This window comes from Capra hircus, chromosome 21, assembly GCF_001704415.2.
Source record: "Capra hircus breed San Clemente chromosome 21, ASM170441v1, whole genome shotgun sequence".
NCBI classification, from domain to species: Eukaryota; Metazoa; Chordata; class Mammalia; order Artiodactyla; family Bovidae; genus Capra; species Capra hircus.
In genome coordinates this window covers 22,137,023-22,162,165 of record NC_030828.1, presented here as the reverse complement: position 1 = coordinate 22,162,165, position 25,143 = coordinate 22,137,023, and the positions used below count along the sequence as shown (strand labels likewise).

The 25,143-nt window shown below is 51.1% G+C and overlaps 1 protein-coding gene across 5 annotated transcripts in view; it reads left to right on the top strand.

Moving 5' to 3' along the window:
* The window catches only part of CPEB1 (cytoplasmic polyadenylation element binding protein 1), a 109,893-nt gene extending 84,860 nt beyond the window's left edge, over nt 1-25,033 (top strand). For 3 of the 5 annotated variants that reach the window (XM_018066361.1, XM_018066364.1, XM_013972982.2), the window contains 9 exons: nt 11,464-11,690; nt 12,993-13,245; nt 15,428-15,541; nt 15,858-15,962; nt 16,762-16,898; nt 20,035-20,233; nt 21,479-21,573; nt 22,127-22,207; nt 23,581-25,033. In XM_018066361.1, coding sequence (XP_017921850.1) covers nt 11,464-11,690; nt 12,993-13,245; nt 15,428-15,541; nt 15,858-15,962; nt 16,762-16,898; nt 20,035-20,233; nt 21,479-21,573; nt 22,127-22,207; nt 23,581-23,691 — 1,322 coding nt within the window. In that variant the 3' untranslated portion in view covers nt 23,692-25,033. The remainder of the gene's footprint in view (nt 1-11,463; nt 11,691-12,992; nt 13,246-15,427; nt 15,542-15,857; nt 15,963-16,761; nt 16,899-20,034; nt 20,234-21,478; nt 21,574-22,126; nt 22,208-23,580) is intronic. The other 2 variants (XM_018066362.1, XM_018066363.1) reach the window with 1 other exon arrangement.

Here is a 25,143-nt window from a genome sequence, read left to right as displayed (position 1 = left end):
GGAGCTGTTTCGCAAAAGATGGAAACGCTGGCTGTGAGTGTGGCAGGACAGATGGTGGCTCGTAAAGGCAGGCGCCGCTTTCCCACTCCCCCTGACACATTCCCTGGAGTTGTTAGTCTGTACCTGAAGTGGCCCTGAGAAGGGTCCCCAAGGTGATAGCCTTATGCAGAAAAGATCCAGCGAACCCCCTAGTGCCCAGGCCTGCCTTGGAGATGATGAAGCAAAACACTTTTAGGTGGGGGAGGGGACTTTAGGGGCTGATGACTGGATGTCCAGATTCTATTTCCCAGTGGCTTCTGAAACTAGGGAGCTCTGTGTAAAGGATGGGTGGTCCCCGAATCATAGCGAGGGAAGAATTTTAGCCATATGTGAGGCTGGTTAATCCTAGGGTATTGGAATTGGCTTCACATAAGGCTGAGAACATTGATCCTGGAAAAGGGGGTAGGCAGGGTGAGCCGGGTGGAGTAACTCTCGGCTATGGAGGCCTTTTTTCTTTCTTTTTTTCTTTGTGTTAAGGGTGACCAAGTGGATGAAGGAAGAGCCATTCCCCTAAGGGTCCCTTGTCGTCCTGGAAGGATTCGATGGGGACAGATTGAAGGGGGCTTCTTGGCAACCCCTCTAACTGCTTCTCCTCAGACCTCCCACTGCCCATTAATTTCCCTCTCATGGTTCAAGGGGGTGGGTTGGCCAGACGCAAATCCTGGAGCATTCAGGAAGAAATGTGAACTTAAGAAATCACTGTAACTATCCAAAAAAATCTTAAGTATTTTGCTTTATGTGCATTACACCTTAATAAGGAGCATCTTGGCAGCAGATAATTTTAAATGATGGAAAGCGAGGGTGGGGGCAGCCATTTACCATTGGTGCTGACAGTGGGATTCACAGAGCCTGCTGTCCCCCCCCAACCACCCCCGCTCCAGAACCGGGCAGCAAGATTCCTCTGGCCTCCACCCTGTTTGGCGCAGGTCTTTTTTTAGAATGCTTTGCAGAGGCTAGGACTGTTGTGTCTGTTGGCATTTTGGTGCCTAGTTGTTTTGGTAAATCCCATTTGATTGGGGGAGTGGGGGGGTAGAGGCTGGGTTTGTGTTTTTTTTTTTTTCTCTCAGGTGAGGAAGAGCTTTACCTTAAGTAACTACCTCTGGGTTAAGGTAGAATTTCTTGAACTACTAGCTTTTGGCTGACTCAAGATTTTCCCTGGGCTGGGAAGTGTGGTGTCACTGTTTGGTGTCCCGTGCCTGGATATCTTGGCTTTGAGGCGGTGGTAGTTTGCTTCACATTGGAACCCTGAAGCCGGCCGGGGGGTGGGGGGGCATGTGAACCTGACCTTGTCCCCACCCTCACTGCTGGCTCTGAGCAGGAGACGGAGAGCCCCTGCACAGGAGGTGACCAGTGTCTGACCAGGGCGCCATCCTTCCCTGGTCTCACGCTGGGTGTGGCCCTTCCTTGGTTCTGGCTTCTCTTAGCTACAGGGGCCCTTCTGGAATGCATTATAGCACGTAGAAATGCAGGAGAGGCCAACCTGGGGCTTGGAGAGGTTGGCCTGAAAGTCATTCTGAAATCAGGCTGGGAAAAAAAAAAAAGCTTGTGTCCAGCCACAATTTCCTTGGCTTCCCCAGCAACCCACCTGAAAGGCCTGTGCTCGTAGCTCTTTGTCTCTAAAGTGGAGATGGATTTTCTTCCCCACATCCCAAGCACTTTACTTATAAATATTATGTGATTTTCTGCATCAGAGAGATCCTATACTCTGTGGCCCTAGCATCCATGGGGAACCCAGAAGGTTATCCCAGTGGTACGATTTAAATGGCCCTGGGCAGGTTAGTGTGGGTATGTCTTCCTTTCCGAGGGCTGAGGACACACCCACCCATCCCTGATCCCCACGTTATCCTTGGACTTGGGAGCTGGGGTGATGGCCATCTCTCTTCTTTCCCTGAGCCCTGGGCCTTCTTGGAAAGCCCACAGGAGGGTACTGCCTCCTAGAGTGGGACGCAGCCCTCCCACCAGCCAGCTGCACCCTTGCCAGCGATGCGGGAACATGCAGCCCACATTCCAGTGCCTACACTGTCTTCCCATCTGAAGAGCAGCCAGCTCGGTTTCTCCAGGGAGGGAGGAGGCGTTTCAGCAGCTCTGGACAGTCGAAGAGTCGTCCTTGCAGACAGCCTGGTACTTTGCTGTTTCTGTGAGGAGCACGTGGTGCAGGCTTCTTCCTTGGGCTCTGCTGGGTGATATATTGCCCCATGTGGCTGTTGGCTCGTATCTGACCATTTTCTACAACTCTCAGGTTCTGAGCAGCATGTAGGGGGCAAGGTTGGAGGTAGCAGGGCTCTTGCTGGAGAAATCTTGGCTAAATTTGTTCAACACATACTGAGCACTGGCTGTGTGCCAGGCACTGTGTTAGGCACTCAAGGTGCACCAGTGATAAAATTGTTTCCCTTAAAAATGCCCTTGACTATTGAGGGGAAATAGATGGGACTATATACCGAATACAGCATGACAGCTGCTCTGCCCAGGGGCTCCATTTTCTCCCCTAAGGAATTGTTTGACATTGAGGCAACATTTCATTGGATTCTCCCATGGGGACCTGTCTCCGGGGGCTGGAGTCCTTCTGCCTTGTGGGTTTCATTGGCCTGGGAGACCTGCAGGAAGACCCTGGGGTGGGATCTGCTTTTGAGCATTGTGCCTGCAAGGCCAGCATTGGTTGGGGTGTGGTGCTCTGTGAGGCACCTCCCTTCCAGACTGTGCCTACCCTTGAGGCCTCAACTCAGGCTGGGAAGGAAGCCTTCCTGCCCATGAGGGCAAGATGAACGTTAGAAGTGACCCCAGTGACGTGTCCTACTCGCAGTGTCTGAAGTCCTGTAATGGAACAGGAGGGCCGTTAAGGCCCTGGTCCTTAATGTCCTGGGGTGGGGAGAGAGTGACTGATCACCGTTCAGCGACGGTTTCCTATGTGAAGTGTGTCACGTGGCTTTAGTGCTTTCACAGCCCTATGAAGCGGGTACTGTTACTGCTCCCATCTCAAAGATGAGGAAGTAACGCTCACAGAGCTTGTGCAATGCCAAGAGCAACACAGCTCCCAGAATTTGAACCTGGGTTTCTTTGATCCCAAGCCTCTTGTGCTTTTCTCTCCCCTCTGGCTCCTGTGGGCAGAGCCCAAACTCTTGAGCAGGAACACTCACAGTGGGTTGTCTCTGTGTACAACTCCAGGGCTGCTTGGCCATAAGGTCTCCTTTGCAGAGGTCCCCAAGGCCAGGGCACGAGGCAGATGGTTCTGACTCCCTCTTCACCCTGTGTCTCAGCCCGTCAGCTGTGCACCTGATGTGTTTGTCTCCCTGCCTTCCCCCAGTGACTCTTTTGCACGCAGCATTACTCAGCAGGAAGTGGGGTGACTGAGAACCTACTTCAGGGGACCTGGAAATAAGGGCTCCTAACAAATGCCTTGTGCAGAAGCCCAGTGGGCTGACCAGATGCTCAGCCTGAGGGTGCCAAAGGACACGTCCTGTTCCCGCCCACTCTCCTTAGAAGTCCTTGAGGTTAACCTGTTCACCCTCCTTGGTTTCTGTCCCGGTTGCTCACTAGTGAATAGCATGTTCCCTGTGCTGGAGAACTTGCAGGCTCCCCGCTGTCTGCAGGCCGACTGAGCCTGGGGTGAGAGGGGTGTCTTCAGCAATTTGTTCCTGCTGGTGCTCTGCTTCCAGATAACCTTTCTGAGGCAACATTCAAAACAGGGTTGGGTTCCTCCCTGTGGAACATGGCCTTCTGGGCCCAGCCAAGTTCTCCTCACATCTACCTTGGCTGTCCAGTTCTTCACCGCTCTGTCCCCAGTATGTAGCACAGTGCCTGGTCCTGGTGTTTCAGCAGGTATTTTTTGAATGAATGATAAGTGCTGAGTTAATTCTCTGTAAGTTTGAACTGCAGAATTCAGACAAGGTCTCTCTTTCTTCTGCCTCCTCCTTGTGTTGATCATCCTGACGGACAGATGGATCCAAACGATCAGTATCTCTGAGCCCCCATAGCTTTTCGGGCGTGATGGTGCCCTTACAGAAGGTTTCTGTCATACTCTGGACCATGAATTCTGCTGTGGAGTCAGGTAGTTCACTGAGGAATAACTTCCAGTGCAGAGTGGAGGGGGCCTGGAGAAGCACTGTGGGAACAGGATACCTCCCTGCAGAGGAAACTTGAGGAGCTTGGGTGCAGGGGCCAGGCACTGCTGACCTTCCCTGGGGCTCAAGCAGGCCGTTGCTTCAGGGAATGAATCTTGTCCAGTGACCAAGACTGGGGAGAAAGACTGTGTTGGGTACCACCTTGGACCTGTGGGATCCAGAGTGGGTGGAAGGAGTTCAGACTCACAAGAGCACCGCCTGAGCTGGGGTGTGATGTGGAGTTGCAGGGTTGGGGTCACAGGAAAAGAGCATTCTGTTAGCTTTCTGTTATGTCTGCAGTACGTGCTGCTCTCCCCGCTTTCCTCCTGTGTATTCGGGTAGATTTTGAGCAGGCAGCCTGGAACCAAGGGTTGGTATAGGGAAGAAGGTTCCAGGTATGCGGCCTTGTGTCTCAGACTAGGGATCTTCCCAGGTGGCTCAGTGAAAGAAAGAATCTTCCTGCCAATGCAGGAGACAAGGGTTGCATTCCTGGGTTGGGAAGATCCCCTGGAGGAGGAAATAGCAAGCCACTCTAGTATTCTTGCCTGGGAAATCCCATGGACAGAGGAGCCTGGCAGGGTATAGTCCATGGGGTCACAAAGAGTCAGACAGGACTGAACAACTAAATAACATCATCATCATCTCAGGCTAGAGATGATGGCTCCCGGTCTGGGTGTCCCTCAGGACTTCTCCCGTCAGACAGGTGGCATGCAGCTGTGATGGGCTCTTGCAAGCTGAGCTCAGGCTCAGTGTCTGACAGTGGGGACCCCTGTTCCCTGGCTGCTGCTGCAGTCAAACTCTGATGCCTTTGTGCTCTCAGGGAAGGCTTCCGAAAACTCTAGCCGTGACTCAGCTGTAAAACCCACAGGAGCTGGCACAGAAGGGTGAAAGTGGAGAAAGTTAACAGTCAGTTTAAAGACACTGCTGCTGCTTTGGCCTCCTGTGCCCTCTGAGGCAGTGCTAATGAGCTGGAGCCCCCTGCCAGGCCCTCTCCTCCCTGTGGCTTCCCTGAGAGCAGCCCATAGCCGCTGCAGACTCCTGCCCATGTGCGGGGGGGCCCCAGCAGAGCACACGGTTCTCTGTAGTCACATTTGCAAAATGAGGATCCACCATCCTCTTGGCCACCAGGGCTGGGGACACCTGGTAAACCTCAAGACTTCTGTGTTCCCTGAGTTGTAGAGGTCAGGATAGGAACAGAGCAAAGAGATCAGGGCCTTGGCCTTGGTCAGAGCAAAGAAGTCAGAGTCACTGGAGGGTGACTGGAGGACACTCCCTACCCGACCCTTAATCCATCTAGGTTAACATTCGACCTTGATGAAGTGCTCTGCCCTGTGATGGGGAGTGGAGGTTGAGATCAGTCACTGGCCTGTAGGATAAGGGAACTGTCACTTCCACTAGATTTTAGGTTGTACGGCTTGAAGAGAATGCCTTTCCAGTAGGTACACTTTATACTTAGAGCTAGGAAGACATGCTGGCTCCTTCCATCTCGATTGCTGGCTGGTGGGCACCAGTGCTGCTCACTGAGCATCCTTGCAGAGGGGAGATTTGGTCTCATGGGCCGAGGTGAGGTGCCACCTCTCCGAGGAGCCCAGTGTCTCTGCTGCTCTCCTCCCTTTGATCTGTAGATGCTCAGAGAGCTGTCCGGCCAGGTCCTTCGTGAGATTGGGCTAAAGGCGACAGTCAGGCCACCACAGAGCGTTGGACCATGAGTGACAGTTTCCGGAAACTTGGCTCCTTCTGTGGGTGGAAGGAAATATCAAACCCCCTAGAAAATCCTTGCCTCTTGATACTAGGTTTTCTTGTCTTCCTCGTATCTTCTAGTCAAACCCCTCTTTTCTTGGCCCCTTCCAGTTTAGTATTTGCAGGCAGCTGATGTGAGGAGGTGCTGACAGGACTGGGTGTGGTAATTCTGGTACACGCTGACCTTACGTGTTAGTCGGATGGCACTGCCCTCTCCCCGGCTTGCCTGTGTAGCTGGTATAATGTTCAGTGGGGGCTCTTCCGTGATAGTTGTTTCTCAGTGTAGAAGTGTGTTTTCAGTGGCTGTGAGGATCCCGGGGAGAGTGACCCGCTTCAACCTGTATCTGTATAATTCTCTTTGGAGAAAGTATTTGAAACTAGTGGAAGGAATATTGTCACAAATTTGATATGTCAGGTAACTATTCTTCTCTCAACCTCTGTTTTGGTGATGGGCAGGGTCAGGATGAACTAAGTACGGTTTTTTCCTCTAATTCCGAGTTGTATCTAAGGCAGTACTGTGTCCTTAAGTGGAGTAGCCTTGATAGGAAAGGGCACAGCCTCAGTGAGCACGCTGCTCCTGGGGGTGCAGTACTGCCTTTCTCGCAGTGCTGCTTATGCACGCAGTGACCACCTGCTTTCTGCCAGATGTGGACTGATTGCTGCTGGGGTGAGTGGTAAAGATGGGCCTTTGGTGCGCTTGGTAGAGAAGGCAGAACTCTGTACCCAGGTGTGCCTGCAAATATCTATGCAAGTGTTTTTGACCCTTTAAAAAGCTAGTTTAAAAGACGATTTCTCTTATAGGCAGAGGCTCCGAAGGTACTCAGTTGCCATTTTTCCCCTTGGGATTCTAGTCCCAGTTAGTTGTGCTTGATTTCCCGTTTCTGGTCAGATCAGTTGCCTTGAAAAAGATAAAGTCAAATGAGAATTGATGCTGTCATTAAAAAAATTTTTTTTGTTTGGAAATTCCAAATTTACAGAAAGTCACAAGTATAAAAATTATACAAAATTATTTTATTCGAATTCTCCTGTTGTTGATGTTTACCTCATTTGCTTTATCATTTGCAATTCTCTCTCTTTATATATCTCTTTATATAATTTCCTTCTGTACCATAAGGACTAGAGATGTTCTAAAATACACTGACATACAACAAAAGCTATGGACGTCCGTCAACTTGGAATTGATGAGAGTCCTCGTTAAACTCATGCTCTCCCTGCTCACATTCCAGTGTTGCCCAGTGACCCAGTGGTGTCCACACAGCATTTTTCTCTTCCTTGTCTCTTAGCAGTTGTCTGCCTGAAGCATTAGGCCCAGGCTCTCTTTGTATTTGCTCCATATGAGGGTGTGAGCTTACAGAGTTCTCGTCGTGAATGTTTTTCACAATGTTCAGCTGGTTCCTGGCTGTCACATTTCCTGAAACTATTATCACAATCCACGCCAATCTTTTTAAAATTCTTTATTTGTTCCTGGTTAGACCTCTCTCCCTCTTTCATCTCCCCCATAACGTGGGTGGCAGGCTAAGGAGGGGGTGTCTGAGAGATCAAGCTCCCTGGGTCATGTCATATGTAGCCACCTTGGTTTCTTTTTTCCTCCTGGATGTCAGTTGCTGTTGCGCTGTAAAAGCTGTATTTGAATAACCCACAGTTTTTTTTAAAGTCAAGCAAAGAATTACTTAGGAAAGGTTTAGGGGTGTGGTGAAGGGGAACTGATTAGAAGCTTGAAGTAGCAAGCCTCGGGTTTTTCTAGATTAGCGCTTCTCAGACTTTAATGTGCACACAAATCTCCTGGGGATCATGTTAAAATGCAGGTTCTGATTCAGTAGGTCTGGAGTGGGGCCCAGGATACATTTTTAATGAGTTCCTACAGCAGCAAGGTCCTAGAGAAGTTTTAAGACTTAGATGATTTAGATCCCAAGGTACTGACCTCTGGAATCCAGAGATAGCTTATCTGTAGTTGATGGTCTTAAAGAAATTTGAACAAAAGAGAAGTGTCAGGACCAGAAGATGTAAAGTCTGGAGTATTAAAAAAAAATAAAAAGTAGTGAGTGGTGTGTTGCCGAGGATAAAGCAAAGAATCAGAAAGGATTGTGTCCCACTCTGCCACTCACCACCTGACAAACTCACTGTAAACACTTGACCTTTGAGCCTTGGTCTCCTTTTGTTAAGAGGGGGTAATAATACCTAGTTCTCAGAACTCAGCTTAAGAGTATTTATCTAAAGTGGTTCTGACTCGGTATCTGGAATATCCTAGATGTACAGGGAGTGGAAGCTGCTGTTAGTGAGTGGTCGGAGCGTCCTTGAACCTGGACAGACGATTTGACCATGAACTCTGAGCCCTTAAGGGAGTGGAGTTCATTAGTGGCCATCATCGGTCGTCATGCCGTTTTCTTCTTAGACAGGCTTATTATCCAGTTGGAGTGTTACAGACATAATCTCTAGCTTTGACATAGGAATTTGACAAAGCCTCAAGATATCTTTGTGAGCATGTCAAAAATATTTGTAAGCTAGTTGAGGTGGATGGGTTTGTGATTATTAGATGCATCAGTAACCGTCGTGAACACAGATTAACATGAATGAGAACTGTGGTCTACACTGGCACGGACATTGCTTTCAAACACACCTTTTTAAAATGTTAGGTGGAGACAATCACCGGAGTCCATATTTCTCATCCTCAGTGACCCCAGACACAAATCATTTGGGCCTAACATCTCCTCAAGTATTTTTCTGCATCCTGCTTCATGCTGTTTTTCCCTCGACAACTCTTGGAGCGCTCTGCATTGCCACCCTTTTCTGGGATCAACAAACCGCCCTTTATCTTGTTTGTCCCTCGGGGGTGGATGGATGGTTTTTCCCTTCAGCATGATGTTTTCTTGGGTGGAGGCGTCTCCCTCACAGTCATTCTTTCTGTCCTTCTGACCAGTTCCCCAGTCCTTTACCTGCTCTGAGGAGCTCAGTTACGTTTTAATCCCAGGCCTGCTTGTCGCTGTGGGTCCGTCCAGCAGTGAAGCCTGCACACAGCCACCTCAGCCACCTGTGATCACACAGGCTGGCAGCACCACCCTTGGGACGTGGTCTCCTCGGTCCCCTCGCCCTGCCCCTCCTGTCTGCCCCTCGCCGCTCGGGTAGCTGACAGCACGTGGCCACTGCTGGCTCTCCATTTGCCTCAGGCATCGTTCGCCCGTGACGCATGTCCGTGCCTTCCATCCTCTCTGTGGCTGGTCCATCAGCCCCTCAACGGACGCGTTTCCTCCTCCACATTCTTTTTGGGAAGACCCCACAGCCCCGTGTCTACGCAGGTTCCTGACACTGCCTGTGCGAGCCGCCCATGTCTGCCTTGACCTTCGGCCTCGGCCGGGTGCTGGCTGCTGGCCCCGTCTTCCCATGGTCCCTGGGCAGCCCCCTTGGCTTGTCCCCACAGCAGCTGCCGCGTGTCTCCACCCTCCCTCAGGAGAAAGTCTAAACACCCTAACCTGGCTTTCAAAGCTCTCTAAGATGTGATTGTTACCTCTTCATTCACCACCATAAACTTGTTTCTGCAAAATGTGAAGAAAGATGAGGCCCTTCAGGGCAGTGGCACCACTCTTAAGACCAACACACGTGACCTGTATTGTTGGAGAACTGCCAGTTTTCAGGATGCTTTCTGTTTGTTTGTTCTTTGCCACATCTTGCAGTTCCCAGGAAGAGCCTTGAATAAATCTTCACACCGCCCACCCCCCTACCCTCTCAGCATGAATTCCAGGGGCCTGGACTTTGTGTGTCATTGAGACAGGGCTTTGTCAGGCATATTTGAGAAACTTGACAGAGATAATTTCTGATGGGTATCAGAATTCAAGCGTGAGAGCCACTTGGTTTCAGTATGCAGCTAAGTGCTTGTGCTCAGGAAACTAGTTAAAAGAATGTTTCCTTGAAAAATGAAGTCTTAAAGTAATAAACTCCCCAACACACATACACATTAGACTGGCTTCCAGCCCTCCTGAGTGTTGGCCAGCATGTGGAGGGGCTGATTCTCCCCCGTGCTGGTGGGAAGGTGAACCGGTATGTCTGCTTTGGAGGACGGTAGGACAGTTTCTTTAAAGATTAAGGATAAATACAATAAAATAAATAAACAAACGCATCCGAGACTGTTCCCTGCATTTGAGAGTTAAGGATACCCTGCCTTCTCTTGATCCTCTCTCTCTGTGGATCAAGTTAAGGATACACTACCTCTCTTGGTCTGAGAGGGATGCATGGTTGGCTGAGGGGGGAGCGGGTCGATCCGATCCTGCACAGATGTTCCGTGGTGATGCTCCGTGGTGAATACCCTGGAAGCATGCTTTCACTTTGACTTCATGCTTGGAGAGGTTTATTCGTGCCTCCTGAGGCCCACTGCAGCCCCAGCCAGACACTCAGACGGGCTTGTACCCTGAGAGGAAACCAGCTCAGGTGACCTGTGTCTCACTCAATTGCTAGTGACTAATTGTGAGGTGGAGCCACTCACAGCCACCGTGTATTGAACAGTTTCACACGTAAACACGTTATTTTGGTTTCACTTCATAGCCTTTTTGAGGGGAGTGTTTTCCTCTTTCTGCGGATGAAAATAAAATAATGAGAGTAACGAGGCTGCTTTCTCACCTCAGTTCCACCGTACCTCTATGGCCAAAGCCCTCTCCCACCCACCCCCCACCCCCTCTCAGTGGATAAAAGGGTGTTTTGCTTTGCTTTGGATCCCTTTTCCCCAGGGCCAAGTGTGGGAAAATGCCGCTGTCTTCTGCTGTCCACTTTACCTCCCTTATCGCTCCTGGCCTCGGATTCACTCTTTTTTTTTAATGTTTAATATTTAAATATTTATTGTGCACTGGGCTCTGCTGTGCTGAGCGCTTTCCATCTGCTGTCTTAATTACTGACCCCTCCTGACCATGTTACGAAGCAGTTGGTATTCCACCCAAGATGCCATGAGAAAATGGAGACTCAGAGCTTCCCAGAGCAGGCAGCTAAATGAAGGTGGTATCAGGCTCAGCCAGGATTGCTGTCAGCTGAAGCAGCTCAGCCACAACATCACTGCTTCCGTCCTAAATGTTGGAAGTCCAGGGTTGTCTGGGAGAATCTGCATGGGCTGGAATTCTGCACACAGGAGCCTCTCGGGTGAGATGGACGCTCATGCTCTGCCGGACTTCTGGGTCATGGCATGGGATTCTGTTTTAGCTACGTAGTGTTAGAAAGGGCACGGGGTGTGTTCTTCTGATAGACATATTGGCAGGCAGCAAGGAAGGAGTATGGTTTGGGCTTCCTAACTGTGCTGACGGTGTCCCCTGTGATGACATGGGCATGTGTATCCAGACATTGGTAGTGGCTGTCACGAGGGCCCCCCAGCGGCACAGAGTGTCCCAGATGCTACTGACCCAGGGACCTGGGTCTTCAGAAAGCCATCCTCTTCCTGCCTCTCATTAGATACCCCGGGTGTACATCTGCTCGTTACGCTCGTCACTGTGGTTCTCTCAGGCTTTTGGTGGTCCTGCCTTGGTGTGTCTTGCTCTGGGTGTAAAGGGAAAGCTCTTGTCTGGGAAGAAAACTAAGAGGTCATGAGATTTTTTTTTCCCCCCTCTCTTCCTAGTACTGAGCATGCTCCATAACCCACTGGGAAATGTTTTGGGAAAGCCCCCCTTGAGCTTCCTGCCTCTGGACCCGCTTGGATCTGACTTGGTGGACAAATTTCCAGCACCCTCCATTAGAGGACCGCGCCTGGACACCCGGCCCATCCTGGACTCTCGCTCTAGCAGCCCTTCTGACTCGGACACCAGTGGCTTCAGCTCTGGATCAGATCATCTCTCAGATTTGATCGTATGTAGCTCACTGGGGGGTCGGTGGGGAGGGCAGGTGAGCTTGAGCAGGTGGGGTGCAGGCTGCGAGGTGGGGTGGTGGGAGGCACTAGGACTTCTGAGCCTCAGCAGAACGAAGGGTGCCCTGTGTCCCCACTCCTCCCTGTGTGCAGCACACTCGGAACCTGAGCTGAGGCCTCTTCACCAGTTGCTCCAGCAGCTGTTAGGAAACGGTTTTGAGAGTAAATAGGGGAGTCCTGGCGGGGTTCTGAAGTGCAGCTTGTCCGCTAAGGGTGACCCTAAATGGTGGCCACGAGCAGGTCCCTTTGGTTCTCTGGCTGCCGTTTATTCCTCTGTGAAGATTGGGCTTCCCTGGTGGCTCAGCTGGTAAAGAATCCACCTGCAATGTGGGAGACCTGGGTTCGATCCCTGGGTTGGGAAGAACCCCTAGAGAAGGGAAAGGCTACCCACTCCAGTATTCAGGCCTGGAGAATTCCATGGACTGTATAGTCCATGGTGTCACAAAGAGTCAGACAGGACTAAGCGACTTTCACTTCTCTTCACAAAGTGGAATTAGAGATGCTCCTAATTCTGTTCATTGCTTTAGACGGGGCTCAGTCTTAGGAATCTGCCTGGTAACCAGCTTTAATGTTGATACTTTGAGATTTTTGTTTAAAGAATTTTCTCAGATCCCTGCCCCAAAGGTTGATTGAAGGGATATGGACAGAACTCACAGAAGAGGAAATAGAGGCAGTATTTCAACTTACAGGAGATACTTTACTGAGTAATTATTTCGGTTTACATCTTGATAATGTGTATATTTTTACCCACTTAAATTAGTAGAATTTAAAGCCTTGACACAAGTGTGTAGTGAAGCTTGTGTTCTCACACGCTTTTAACAGAACACAGAACCTTCATAGAAAGGATTTTGACATCTCATGTCTAGGAATGTGACCAGAGAAGACACACAATAAGAAACTACCCCTTAAGGTTTTTATTTACAATCCTGAAAACCTGGAAGGCATCTAAATGTTTAGCAGTAGGTGGAATAGGTCAGTGAAGTGTACCTTGTTCCCTAAAAAGAATATCATAAATTAACTAAAAATGGTTATGAAGATTGGCAATATGAAGGAAAAAACTGAATTGGGGAGAAAAAAAATTTATTTTAATTATAAGAGCAGCTGCTCTTAAAAATGCATAGGAAGAAAGTCTAAGAGAAAATGTATCAAATACGAAATGGAATTTTTCATAATTTCTATAGTGTAATTATTACTGTTATACACCTGTCATTTAAAAACCTCTGTCTTCCTTTTTCCTTCCCTAGTCAAGCCTCCGAATTTCCCCTCCCCTGCCCTTCCTGTCTCTGACGGGGGGTGGCCCCAGAGACCCTTTAAAGATGGGGGTTGGGTCCCGGATGGACCAAGAGCAAGCTGCTCTGGCTGCAGTCACTCCCTCCCCAACCAGTGCATCAAAGAGGTGGCCAGGAGCTTCTGTGTGGCCGTCCTGGGACCTCCTCGAAGCTCCCAAAGACCCCTTCAGCATAGAGAGAGAGGCCAGGCTACACAGGCAAGCTGCAGGTAAGTGTGGGCGTGCACCTGCGGTGGGGCCCGAGCCCTCGTTCTCGGGGCAGACAAGTGAACTGTCCAGAAGAGGACTTGATTGCATGGTGATGAAGTCTCTGCATCTGCACAGAATGGTCTGTTCTGAGGAGTAAGTGCTAATGGGGATAAACTCGGGAACGCATTTGAGTCGGAGCAGAGAGGGAACAGGATGACCTAGAACCACAGGGTCATGCCGCTTAGCATTGGGATCCAGCTCTGACTTGTTCTCTTCCATGGAGATCATGCACTGCTGTTGCTTTTGAGTCTTTTCCTGGGTGGATGCTTCAAGAGAAACCCTGGCAGTGCCTAGAATTTTGTCTGCCTCCCCTCCACCCCTCCCCATTCAGAGTTGTGTCAGGCACAACCCACACTGGAGCCTCCTTCCCCAGGACTTTCTGATTGGTATCCAAGGGATGTGTGCGTTGTCCGTTTGTCCACCTCCAAGGTAACGGATGTCTGTTGCCGTTGCTCCCCATGAAGTAACTTTACCATTCTTTTGGGTGAGGCCATTATATCGACTTCTATTTTTGTTCACAAAATATTGCTGATGGTGCCTAAATTTCCTGCTGTAGCAACACACTGGACCTGTGCCTTTCAGAGAGTGGCCTTCCGTGTCATTGTCCTGAATGAAAATGATGGTTCATTTCACTGGCTGTGCAGTCCAGTTGTGGAGGAGGAGAGTGAAATAGGCAAGGACTAGTTGATCTGCCCTGAGGTCAGTCTCTGATCTGCAAGGGCACAGACTGAGTGGGGACAGGATTGAAGACTGGTACAATAGAAGGCTGGACTGGTCAGTTACCAAGAAGAGCAGGGACTCTAGAAAGTTTAGGGCAGGCCAAACAAGATAGTTTCAACTCTATACAGCAACAAGGGTTTCTTAACTGAGTCAGAGAAACTTTATAAGAGGTTTGGACAGGGTTTCTGTTTGATATAAACAGGAAGCTGAGGGATTGAGAGAAAATCTCTCATCCTACAGTGCTGGCATCAAGAAGGCCCAGTGTCTCCTTCGGTACTGTAAGGATATGTCTAGAGATGGTGCGGAATGGTTCTGCCTTGGAGCAGTTGTGACCACATTCTTGTCTTGCTGGTGGTGGTTCGTACTGTCAGTGTCCTGACTCCTGTGAGTGGTGAGCTCACGGGGCAGACAGGAGAACCGAATGGTGTTGCTTATTTGAGCATTGGCAGAGAAGGTCCATTTGGACCAGGAAGCCTTTAGGATGTTGTATGAAAAATTGTCCAGTTTGCTTTCAAGCACAGGCGCACCTTGTTTTATTGGACTTCACTTTATTGCACTTTACAAGTACTGAGTTCAGAAAAAGTACAGTTGATTAACACTACTGTGTGAGTGTCCAGTGTATGCAAAGTGATTCAGTTAGAGAGGTGTGTGTATCCATTCTTTCTCAGGTTCTTTTCCCATTTAGGTTATTACAGAATATTGAGCAGGGTTCCCGGTACTGTACAGTAGGTCCTTACTAGTTATCAATTTTAAAGAGAGCAGTGTGTACATGTCAAGCCCAAACTTCCAATCTATCGAGATTGCTTTTTTTTTCCCTAACAAATTGAAGGTTTATAGTGACCTGTGCTGTCAGATGATGGTTAGCATTTTTTAGCCAATAAAATGTTGGGTTTTTTAGACATAATATGGTCACACACTTAATAGATGATAATATAGTATAAATACAACCTTTATATTCACTGGGAAACCAGAAAATTTGTACGATCAGCTTTATTGCAATGTTCATTTTATTGTGGTGATTTGGCACAAAACCCTGCAATGCCTCCGAGGTATGCCTGTAATTCTAAATTCAAATTAATTGGTATTGTAAGCAGTGACTAGACAAAACTGTCTTCCAGTTAGTGTATCATTTTATGGTTGAAAATTGCCCAGGCTGTGATTGTTTTCACCCTGCACGTGTGGTTTGCCATTCCTCCCAGTTTTAGTGGAGAAACAGAACTGGTGACTCAGGGTTACCACACTGGGCTGACAGGTTTGGGGAGGTGTCCAGTTTCTTGCCTTTCAGAGTAGTCATGAATGTTCTCCCAGCAGCCAGGCTGGGGGGCTGTGGGCTGTCTCTCCTTCCCGAGCAGGTTCACCACAGAGAAGGGCAGTGCCTTTGTGGCCTCTCTGACTCCGGTTTCTCTTTGTCTCCTGCCAAAGCTGTGAATGAAGCCACCTGCACGTGGAGTGGTCAGCTCCCTCCCCGGAACTACAAGAACCCCATCTACTCCTGCAAAGTGTTCCTAGGAGGCGTCCCTTGGGACATTACGGAAGGTGAGCTCTGAGTCCTTCTCCTTCAGGTGTTGAAGGTGGCCCTGTGTTTCCAGAGGATGAAACTTGGCCTTGAGGCCAGGCCAGGCACTGAGCCTCTGCCCGGGCTCAGGGTGTCACGGGAGCAGCTGTGAGGGGAAAGGCGCCTTCACAGAGCCTGCAGGGCTGCTGGGCCTGGTGCCCACGCGTATCACCGGAGACCTAGGGCCAGTTTGGAGCTGCCTGTCCAGGGAGACAAGCGACACTGATGGCCCTGTGCTTGTGCCGTCCTGGGGAGAAAGGTGCCCAAGGGTCTGCCATTCTTTCCATCTCTTTGCAGCTGGATTGGTTAACACCTTCCGTGTTTTCGGCTCTTTGAGTGTGGAGTGGCCTGGTAAGGATGGCAAGCACCCCCGGTGTCCTCCCAAAGGTAATATGCCGAAAGGTAATGCAGACATGGTAGGAGCTTTTTCTCCCTCCCCAGTATCTGACTGCACTGAGGGACGCTGGGATGGCACATGCATGCTGGTAATGTCCGGGCGTTGCAGAGCACAGAGCTCTTGGCACTTCTCACCCAGCACGCCCCTCTGTTCCTTCTGAGCTAACGTTCCACCTGTCCATCCAGACTCACACTGCAGTTGGGGCTGCCTGGAAAAGCCCATGCACACCTCCCTCCAACCTGAACCCCAGCAGTTCGTGTCCTCTCAAAGCAAGGTGTTTGCCTTTCCTGCCCAGTGACGCTGTCGCCTGACCTGATTCTGAGATCCCTCTGGAGTTAGCAGGAATGAGGACCAAGTGTCTGAGTCCTCACTGGTCTGAAATGAGATTCCCTCCCTGTAGAAAGGAGCAAGTGCTATTTTCACGCTGCCCCATCTTCACTGATGAACCAGTGATTGAACTGGGCTTTTAAAGAAGTACCTTCACCCCCGCGCCACAGACCCGGTGTCGCTCCTACCCCCAGGAAAGCCAGGCTTGCTGATGTGAGCATGCTTTGTGCTGTGACGTGAAGAGCTGTGTGGTGACGACGGGACCCTCTGTCCTGCCGCACCCACCCTTCCCTTACTAGATGGGAAATGGTGAGCATCCCTCCCCCCATTGGAAGTAGGACACAAATGTGTCTTATCCATATGCCATCTTTCTTGGAGGGAAAAAAAACCAGCAACAACACCCTGATGTAAATCCCCGGCTGAGGAGTAGCCCCCCGCCGAGGGATGTTAATGCAGTTTCTCCTTCCCTGGCAACAGGGTATGTGTATCTGGTCTTCGAACTGGAGAAGTCTGTCCGGGCCTTGCTTCAGGCTTGCTCTCATGACCCACTGAGCCCGGATGGCCTGAGCGAGTACTACTTCAAGATGTCCAGCCGGAGGATGCGCTGCAAGGAGGTGAGCTGGTGCAGAGCCCTTGCTGGATCAGGGGCCTGGCTGTGAGGAGGCAGGCTTCATGGGGAGGTGGGTGCGCAGGTGCAGACGCGAGTTCCTACTGAGGCGAGAGGGCTGCTCTTCTTACCCCGCGGTGAGTGCAGCAAACACTCTCTGATGTATTAAAGCCGCCACTGCCACCTCTGGGCATTAATGGTCCGTGTGTGTTCCTGCTCATGGAAGTCAGACTGTGTCCCAGCTCTCACTCTCCTTCCTGCTCTAGCCAGCGCTTCTTCCTAAACCTCTTCTCTTAGAAATGAGATGGACTCTGCTTGGTCTTAACGTCCACAGTTGTTCCTTCTAGTCCTGCCCTCCAGCTGTGCCTGCTGACCTCCCAACCTGTGGTGGGTAAATCCCTCTGTAGCCACCTCCCCCCTGCCCCGCCCCGCCCCACCCCGCCCACAGTGGCTTCGGCGCTGCCATCCAGGGCTGTTTCAGGACGTGGCTCTCTCCATCTAATTCTCTCCCCCTTCGCATCTCTGCTATGTCAGCCTTGTGTGCGATTGCCATCTTGAGTCTCAAGCGAGGAGCCATCCTTCCTGGGCCTCACTGCATGTTCTTGGCCCCTGCCTCAGGATCTCTAAGTCAGTTTGGTTGGAGCTTGAGATTCTCCACCTTAACCAAGTTCCCCAGGTGGTGCTAGTGGGTGGTGTTTGAGAACCACTTGTCAAAGAAAGTTCTAAACTCAGGAATCAGTGTTACTTTTAAAAATTTGATAATAGAGTGTATTTTGTGATACTGGACTAGACAGTCAACACCTCTCAAACTTCACTTCCTCATTTATAAAATGGAAGGTTGAGAGGCCTGTATTAGTAAACAGGTCTGCAGGTGCCAGGGCTTACAGGATTGGAGGGTGAACAAGCGAAGCATAGAAGATTTTGAGGACGGTGAGGATGGTGAAGGTGCTCTCTTGGGATATTAAAGTGGTAGATTGTTGTTCAGTCGCCCAGGTATGTCCAACATGCCGTTCTACAGTTGCCAGAAACCCCACAGAGTTACAGTGGGAAAACAAACACCAGTGATGCACACCATGGAGTTCGGACAACGATGTCAGTGTAGGCTCCGTGATCGGAACAAATGTACCACTCCAGTGTGGAGCGTTGAGAGTCAGAGAGGCTGTGGAGGCAGTGGGTATATAGGAGCTCCCCACTTTGAGCTCAGTTTTTGTTGTGAACCTACAGCTGCTCTAGAGAGAGAAGTCTGTTGAAATCCGTAGGGTAAGGGGCAAGATGCCTGCTTCATCGAGATGGTCACGTTGGATTAAAATAAGATATCCACATTACAGAGCTGGCTCTTGGTTTTACAGATGTTTCCTGGTGTTGGTACGCATTCTGTCCTCTGGCTGCTCACAGTGACCCACAGCTTCCCTACCTTCTCTCCTTTCTTGCTGCGTGAAGCTCACACAGCCATCCCTGCCTTCGCAGTGAGAGGCTACCACGGGCCCTCCCCACTCCAGTGCCCCTGCAGACGCCTTCCTTCATCTTGGCCCCATCTCATCACCTGGCAATGCTGCAGCGTCCCTCTTGAGGGCATGGACTGTAGGCTGCCCTGGTTCTTATCCCTCTCTGACACTCTCACCTCCTTGTGTCTCCCCTCCATAGTAGTAGGCATTTGATGCCCCCTCTTCTTTCCCAGTCAGACAAACTACTCACTTTTGTGGCCCTCCTCTTGCCTTCGACCGAGACTCACCTCTCTAGGCTCATGTCCCCCTTGAGTCCCACCATTCTGCGGGGCCTTTCTTCAGAATGTCCTGTGATTGTGTACTCTGACGCTTAAGGAGACTTCCTTGGTGACTCAGTCAGTAAAGCGTCTGCCTGCAGTGCAGGAGACCTGGGTTCAATCTCTGGGTCGGGAAGGTCTCCTGGAGAAGGGAATGGCAACTCACTTCAGTGCTCTTGCCTGGAAAATCCCATGGATGGAGGAGCCTGGTAGGCTCCAGTCCGTGGGGTCGCAAAGAGTCGGACACGACTGAGTGACCTCACTTTCACTTTTCACTTTGGAAAGCTTGGTGGCACCCGTGATGTGATACTTTGCCGTGGCAACGGAAGAAACAAGATGGGCTTTTGCATCTTCAGTGAGATCGGCTCCCCATGGTAATGAACTTTTGCCAGGGTCTTATTCGAAGGTTACCTCGGTCTGCAGCCCATCAGTCCTGATTCTTCTCGTTTTCCCACCGTGCCCAGGTGGTCTGCATTCTGCGTATTTTCTGCTAGAAGAACGCCCTCGGTCGTGGCCTGCTCTGTGCCCAGCTCCCCAGGCCTGCTCCCAGTCCTCAGCGCCTGTCCTCTGTACTACTGAACTCTGTCCTTTGCCTCCTTGCTGGTTTTCTGCCTCAAATCTCTTCCTGCTTCGAGACCTTCTTTTTAAAAAAAAAAAAAACTTCACAGATTAATCTTCCAAGAACACTTACTGATCATCTGTCAACCCACTTCATTCTGGAGCCTCCTGCCTGCTTTGCCAGATTCTGTTCTAGGCTCAAGGGGTTCAGACGCAGAGGGCACAGTCTGCTCCTGCCCTGGTGTCTTTCTGCTCTGCTGAACCACAGTGACCTGTATGTGACAGTTAACCCTGTGTCTCTCCGGCTATCCCACTGCTCCTGTCCAAGCCCTCTGATATGCACCTTAGGCCAGTAACCATTCCACACAAATACCTTAAGGGTCCCCACCCTCTGTCCTTCAAGCTCCTGTCCTGTCATTTCTCTGTGAGCCCTTCCTGTCCAGGGACTCTGGACCGTGCTGTGTGTTATCAGTGCCCACGGTCCTTCGTCGGAACCCCACTGTAAGGTGGTGACAGAGGACCAGGATCCTGGGTGTGATAGCTCGGGACAGTTCTTACTCTTCAGGATGACTGACTACGGTTCTACCATTTGTTGTCTTTGCACCACTTTGGACTCACGGCCTCAGTGAGATTCAGGTCTGGCTGTGCTGGGGTTTAGGGTGCCTGGGACCATGTGGGGCTCAGCCTCGCGTCTGCAGCGCACGCCTCCCCCTGCGGGAGCGCCTCCCCCTGCGGGAGCACCTCCCCCTGCGGGAGCGCCTCCCCCTGCGGGAGCACCACCGTGGCTCCCTGCCAGGACTGACACACCTGTGGGTGCTTTCAGGTGCAGGTGATCCCCTGGGTCCTGGCCGACAGCAACTTTGTCCAGAGTCCCTCCCAGAGGCTCGACCCCAGTAGGACGGTGTTCGTGGGTGCTCTGCACGGGATGCTCAACGCCGAGGCCCTGGCCGCCATTCTCAACGACCTATTTGGTGGTGTGGTGTATGCTGGGATTGACACAGATAAGCACAAGTATCCCATTGGTGAGTGTCCCACTTCTGTGTGGGACAGCTGGGCGGCCCCCAGGGTGTAGACCAAGATTGTGACGCTCTCCTATGGGAGTGGAGGCGAGGCCTGACCCAGGCCTGCTCATCAGCATATTCCAGCAGTGTAGCATCTTTTTCTAGACACGCCACCAGTACTGACCTCTCTGTACCCACCCCTCTCCCCCCACCTCCCTTGAAGGGGAAGAAAGTTGATAGGAGCCCTATAGGAGGTGATAGGAGGTGCAGACAAAACAGGAACATTGGCTTGAAGGTGAGCATTCACAGCCAAACCATTCTGAGACAGACAACAGGTAATACTTTATTAAAAAGCTGGAACTTTCCTGAACTTGCCTGGTTTCCTCTATTCAGAGGCCTTGAAAAGTGGTCTTGTCCAGGGTCAGAGACCAAGCCAGGCTGAGGCAGGACTCGGGGTGACCCAGGCAGCAGAGTGTGGTCACAGCTCACGCTATCCTAGCAGAGGGGAGTCTGGGGGCCTGGCCACTGAGAAAGGTCAGGTTCCCAGTCGTGACAGAATCGTCTCAGTGCTGGGGCTTGGAGGTGGAACAGAGCCTGGCCTTCCTGATCAACACTGGCTCCCCTACCCTCATGCACTGTCTGCCCAAACACAGTGTGTCTGGGCAGGAAGGAGCGCTGTGTGCTCGTCGCAGTGGAACTGCACACTGAAGACGGGGACCTCAGAGCCCAGGGGACCTCAGAGCCCACGGGGACCTCAGAGCCCATGGGCAGAGGTGGTGCTGGGCAGGGCGTGCTGCTTCTGACGCCCCTGCCTGGCCTACCTTCAGCTGTGCTCTGCCTGTGTCTGGCTTTGCACTTTGAACTGGAATAACCACACCTGTGGGCTTGCCCACACACAGGAGTCTTTCTTCCCCCAAGGGGCCACTCCTGAGGGGCTGTGCCACCACGGTCTGCAGCTGCAGTCTGACGTGGTGCCACCAGCTGAACATGACTCTGAGGGCTTGAAACGTGCTAGTGCCACCTGTTGAAATGATGATGTTGGGTTAAAGAAAAAATATTACTGAAATTAATCCCCCTGCATTCTTTTCATTCATTCCACTACATTCCTTAGAGGTGGCTACTGGGAATCGGTAAAGTCACGCGAGTAGCCCGCGTTTATGTTTCTGTTGGGCAGTGCCGAGCTGATCTAGGAGCAGGCTCTCCTGAGTGTTGACACGCAGCCTTTGGGAGACTTGGGCTCGAGGGTGAGTTTCCCATCTTCCGTAGGCTCTGGTCGTGTGACTTTCAACAACCAGCGCAGTTACCTGAAAGCAGTCAGTGCTGCTTTTGTGGAGATCAAGACCACCAAGTTCACCAAGAAGGTGAGTGGGCTGGTCTGCACCCTCTTCTGGGCCATCTGAGAGGTCTGGGCAGCCACCACTCAGGGCCAGCCCAAGACGAGAGCTGTGCCATGCTGGCTATGAGCCAGGCTTCCACCAACACACCTGAGGGTCAGGGATGAAGGTGGGCCTGGGCTCGGTTGATGAGAGCAGATGGGGGCCTCAGCATGGGGTCACCTTCCCTCACTGTGGTCGTCGACCAGCATTGTGAGCTAAGCCGACTTCCATCCTGACCTGCATCCTCTGAGCGCTTGCTTTTTGCTGGGTGATTGCTTTGCAGGTCAGGTTTGCCGAGAAGGCCAGGCAGTAACGTGTGGGATTGCCACGCTGTGCACAGCCAGCCTGGAAGCTGCTGCAATGATCTTGTCTCTCTCGAGGATCTCTGGGTCCTCTGCCCTAGTTCTTTCTGGGCCCCTTAAAATAGGAACCACCTTGTGTTCATATAGGTGACCCATACGTACCCTTCCCTTGTGGCCCCTCTGGGCTCCCCGTGAGAAGCAGCCCCTTAGTGATCCTGCTCTGCCTTTGTCTGCAGGTTCAGATCGACCCTTACCTGGAAGACTCTGTGTGTCATATCTGCAGCTCCCAGCCTGGCCCATTCTTCTGTCGGGATCAGGTGAGTCCCCTGGGCACTTGAGGGTTTACAGAACCCTTTCCCTCAGTTAAGCGTTGTCATGTCACATTCATCACATGGAACGCAGAGGTCTCAGGTTCCTCATGGTTGTCTTAGAGCGCAGCAGAAGCAGCAGCGATGTTTGACCCTAAACTGTGGGGAAAGCGCATGGAGCTGAGTCTTGGTGCTGTGGCCTCTCTGTCCTGGGGGTGCTGTGCAGTGGGGCACTGCTGCTCACAGGTGGTTTTGAGGATGACAGGGACCCGGGCAGGTGTGGTCAGCACTACCTGTGAGCCGGCCAGGGCCTGCTGTTCCAGCCCTAAGTCCTTAGGTTGACTCTTCCCTAGGCAAGGAGTCCGTCTCTGTTGACTTCTGAGTCTCTGGGCGGTTCCGGCGCTGCTGCCTGGTTTGTACCCAGTTGTCAGAAGCAGGCAGAAAGCACGGCAGCTTTGTTGCATGCTTCTGGGTGGCGGAGCACAGATCTGGAAGTGTTGGACGGAGCTTCTCGTCCTCTGTGGTGTGTCTGTGTGTTCACCACCTGAGGATCTGTATCAGTGCAGTCTGATTCAGCGGTTTGGAGCATGGCCTGAGACTCGCTGTCTGTGACAAGTCTCCAAGTGGTGCCTGTGTTGCTGGGGACAGGAGAAGTAAGGGACCTGGTCGGATACTAGCACCGTGTCTGTACTTGGAGTTGTTCTTGCAGTGGTACTGTCACTCGGGTTTGGAGTCTGAGTAGATGGCAGTTAAACTGAGGCTACAAGAGGAGGATGTGAAGTAAGTGTGGGTTGCTGGGGGGAGCTTGAGATCACGTGCGAGTCTGATCAGCCTCTTCTCGCAGGCTTGTGTGTGTCAGTGTGTTTCACAGATGGTCCCCATTTTCAGATACCTGGAAGTTAGTGGCCTGCCTGAGGTTACACAGCCAGCAGGAGTGAGGGGCTGGGCCTGAGATGTTGGCCTACGTGCGCAGTCACCTCTCCTCACTGAGTGTGACGACGAAGCCGTGCTGCCTGGCCTTAGGGCCTGGAGTCACTGTCTTTGAACGCTCTCCCGTATTGTGTGTGGCCGTGTGACACAAGTGCTCCACAGGAGGTAGGACGGGCAGGGACCGGAAGAGCACCTGGGTGCTCAGAACCGAGGAGAGGAGCTGGCATGGCCTCTGTACACTAGGAGCCCAGCGTGCGCAGTTGCGTCCAGGCACCCGTAGAAGCCGGTCACGCCTCGTGTTGGGGACGAGAGGAGTCCCCGGGGCCAGCTCTTATAACCCCACAGAAGCCATTAGGAGTGCCCACGCCCTCCCGGTCAGCGCAGGCAGCGCACGCAGCCGCCCCCTGGCTGGTCTGACACAAGCCTGGCTCCTCTCCTCTCTCCCCTCGCAGGTGTGCTTCAAGTACTTCTGCCGGAGCTGCTGGCACTGGCGGCACAGCATGGAGGGCCTGCGCCACCACAGCCCCCTGATGCGGAACCAGAAGAACCGCGACTCCAGCTAGAGGGGCCTGTGTGCCCAGGGCCGGCCGCCTCCGCCGCCGGCCCACCTGCCACCGGCGACCAGGGAGCTGGCTTCCCGCGGACAAGGGAAATCTTAGTCACCTTTGCACTTGCTGAGTCTGTCTTTGTTTCTGCACTAATTAATGCACAATGAGTTTTGTCGGGTTTTGTTTTCAGAGGGTGTGCCAGGGCAAGGACCCTCTGGCTCGCCCTCCAAGCGACTCTGTAGTTTTCCCAGATTTTAGTTCCTCATTTTGCCGATGAAAAGCAAAAAAAAAAAAAAAAAAAGAACTACGTGTCCAGAAGGTATTGACACGACGCCTACATCTAGGTTTATTTATTAAAAGCGCTTTTTTACATTCCTTGCAATACTGATGGTGATGATGTGCAGGTCTCATTGGTTTCATTCTTGCAGTTGCCATACAGTGCCTTTCCATTTATTTAACCCCCACCTGAACGGCATAAACTGAGTGTTCAGCTGGTGTTTTTTACTGTAAACAACAAGGAGACTTTGCTCTTCATTTAAACCAAAATCATATTTCATATTTTACGCTCGAGGGTTTTTACCGGTTCCTTTTTACACTCCTTAAAACAGTTTTTAAGTCGTTTGGAACAAGAGATTTTTTTTTCTTTCCTGGCAGCTTTTAACATTATAGCAAATTTGTGTCTGGGGGACTGCTGGTCACTGTTTCTCACAGTTGCAAATCAAGGCATTTGCAACCAAGAAAAAAATTTTTTTTGGATTTGAAACTGGACTGGATGAATGATGTTTGAGCGGCTGCTGTATATAGTTTTAAAATGGTTTATTGCACCTTCTTAAGTTGCACTTACGTGGGGGGGGAGGGTTGATAGAAGTTTTTAATCACAAAGTCACAGGACTTTTTTCTTTTGTAACTGAGCTAAAAAGGGCTGCTTTCTGGTGGGGGCAGATGAAGGCTCACAGGAGCCCTTTCTCTCAGAGGGGACAAGTACCCTACCCTGATTTCCTTCGTTTGAGAAGCGTATGAAGCAACAGTTGCGGTCGACTGAAATGCTACTGGAATTTGAAAACTTGACTTTTTCTTCTTTCCTTCCTTTTTTTTTTTTTAAAAAAAAAAAAACAAAACTACTTGCCCCTCTTTGGGAAGCTGTGTGCCAAAGAACCAGTGTCATAACGCCCCTCCTCCCTCCTGCTGAGCTGACGTTGCATTGTTGCATATCCCAGCTACTCTGTGGGTTTCGTGAAGCTGTGTGTGAAGTCTCTACCTCATTGTAGTATATGCAGGCAAGACTGCACTCTCCTACAGGTGTGTGGAGTAAGCTGTGGTGTAGTTGTTTGGCACATAATAAACACGTTGCAGCAGAGTCCCGGTTCCGTCTCTGTGTCTGAGGTGGGGTAATGGGAGCAGTGAGACACTTGGGATTTCAGAGTAAAAACACACATTTCCTTGCATCTTCTATAATGGGCGGGATTC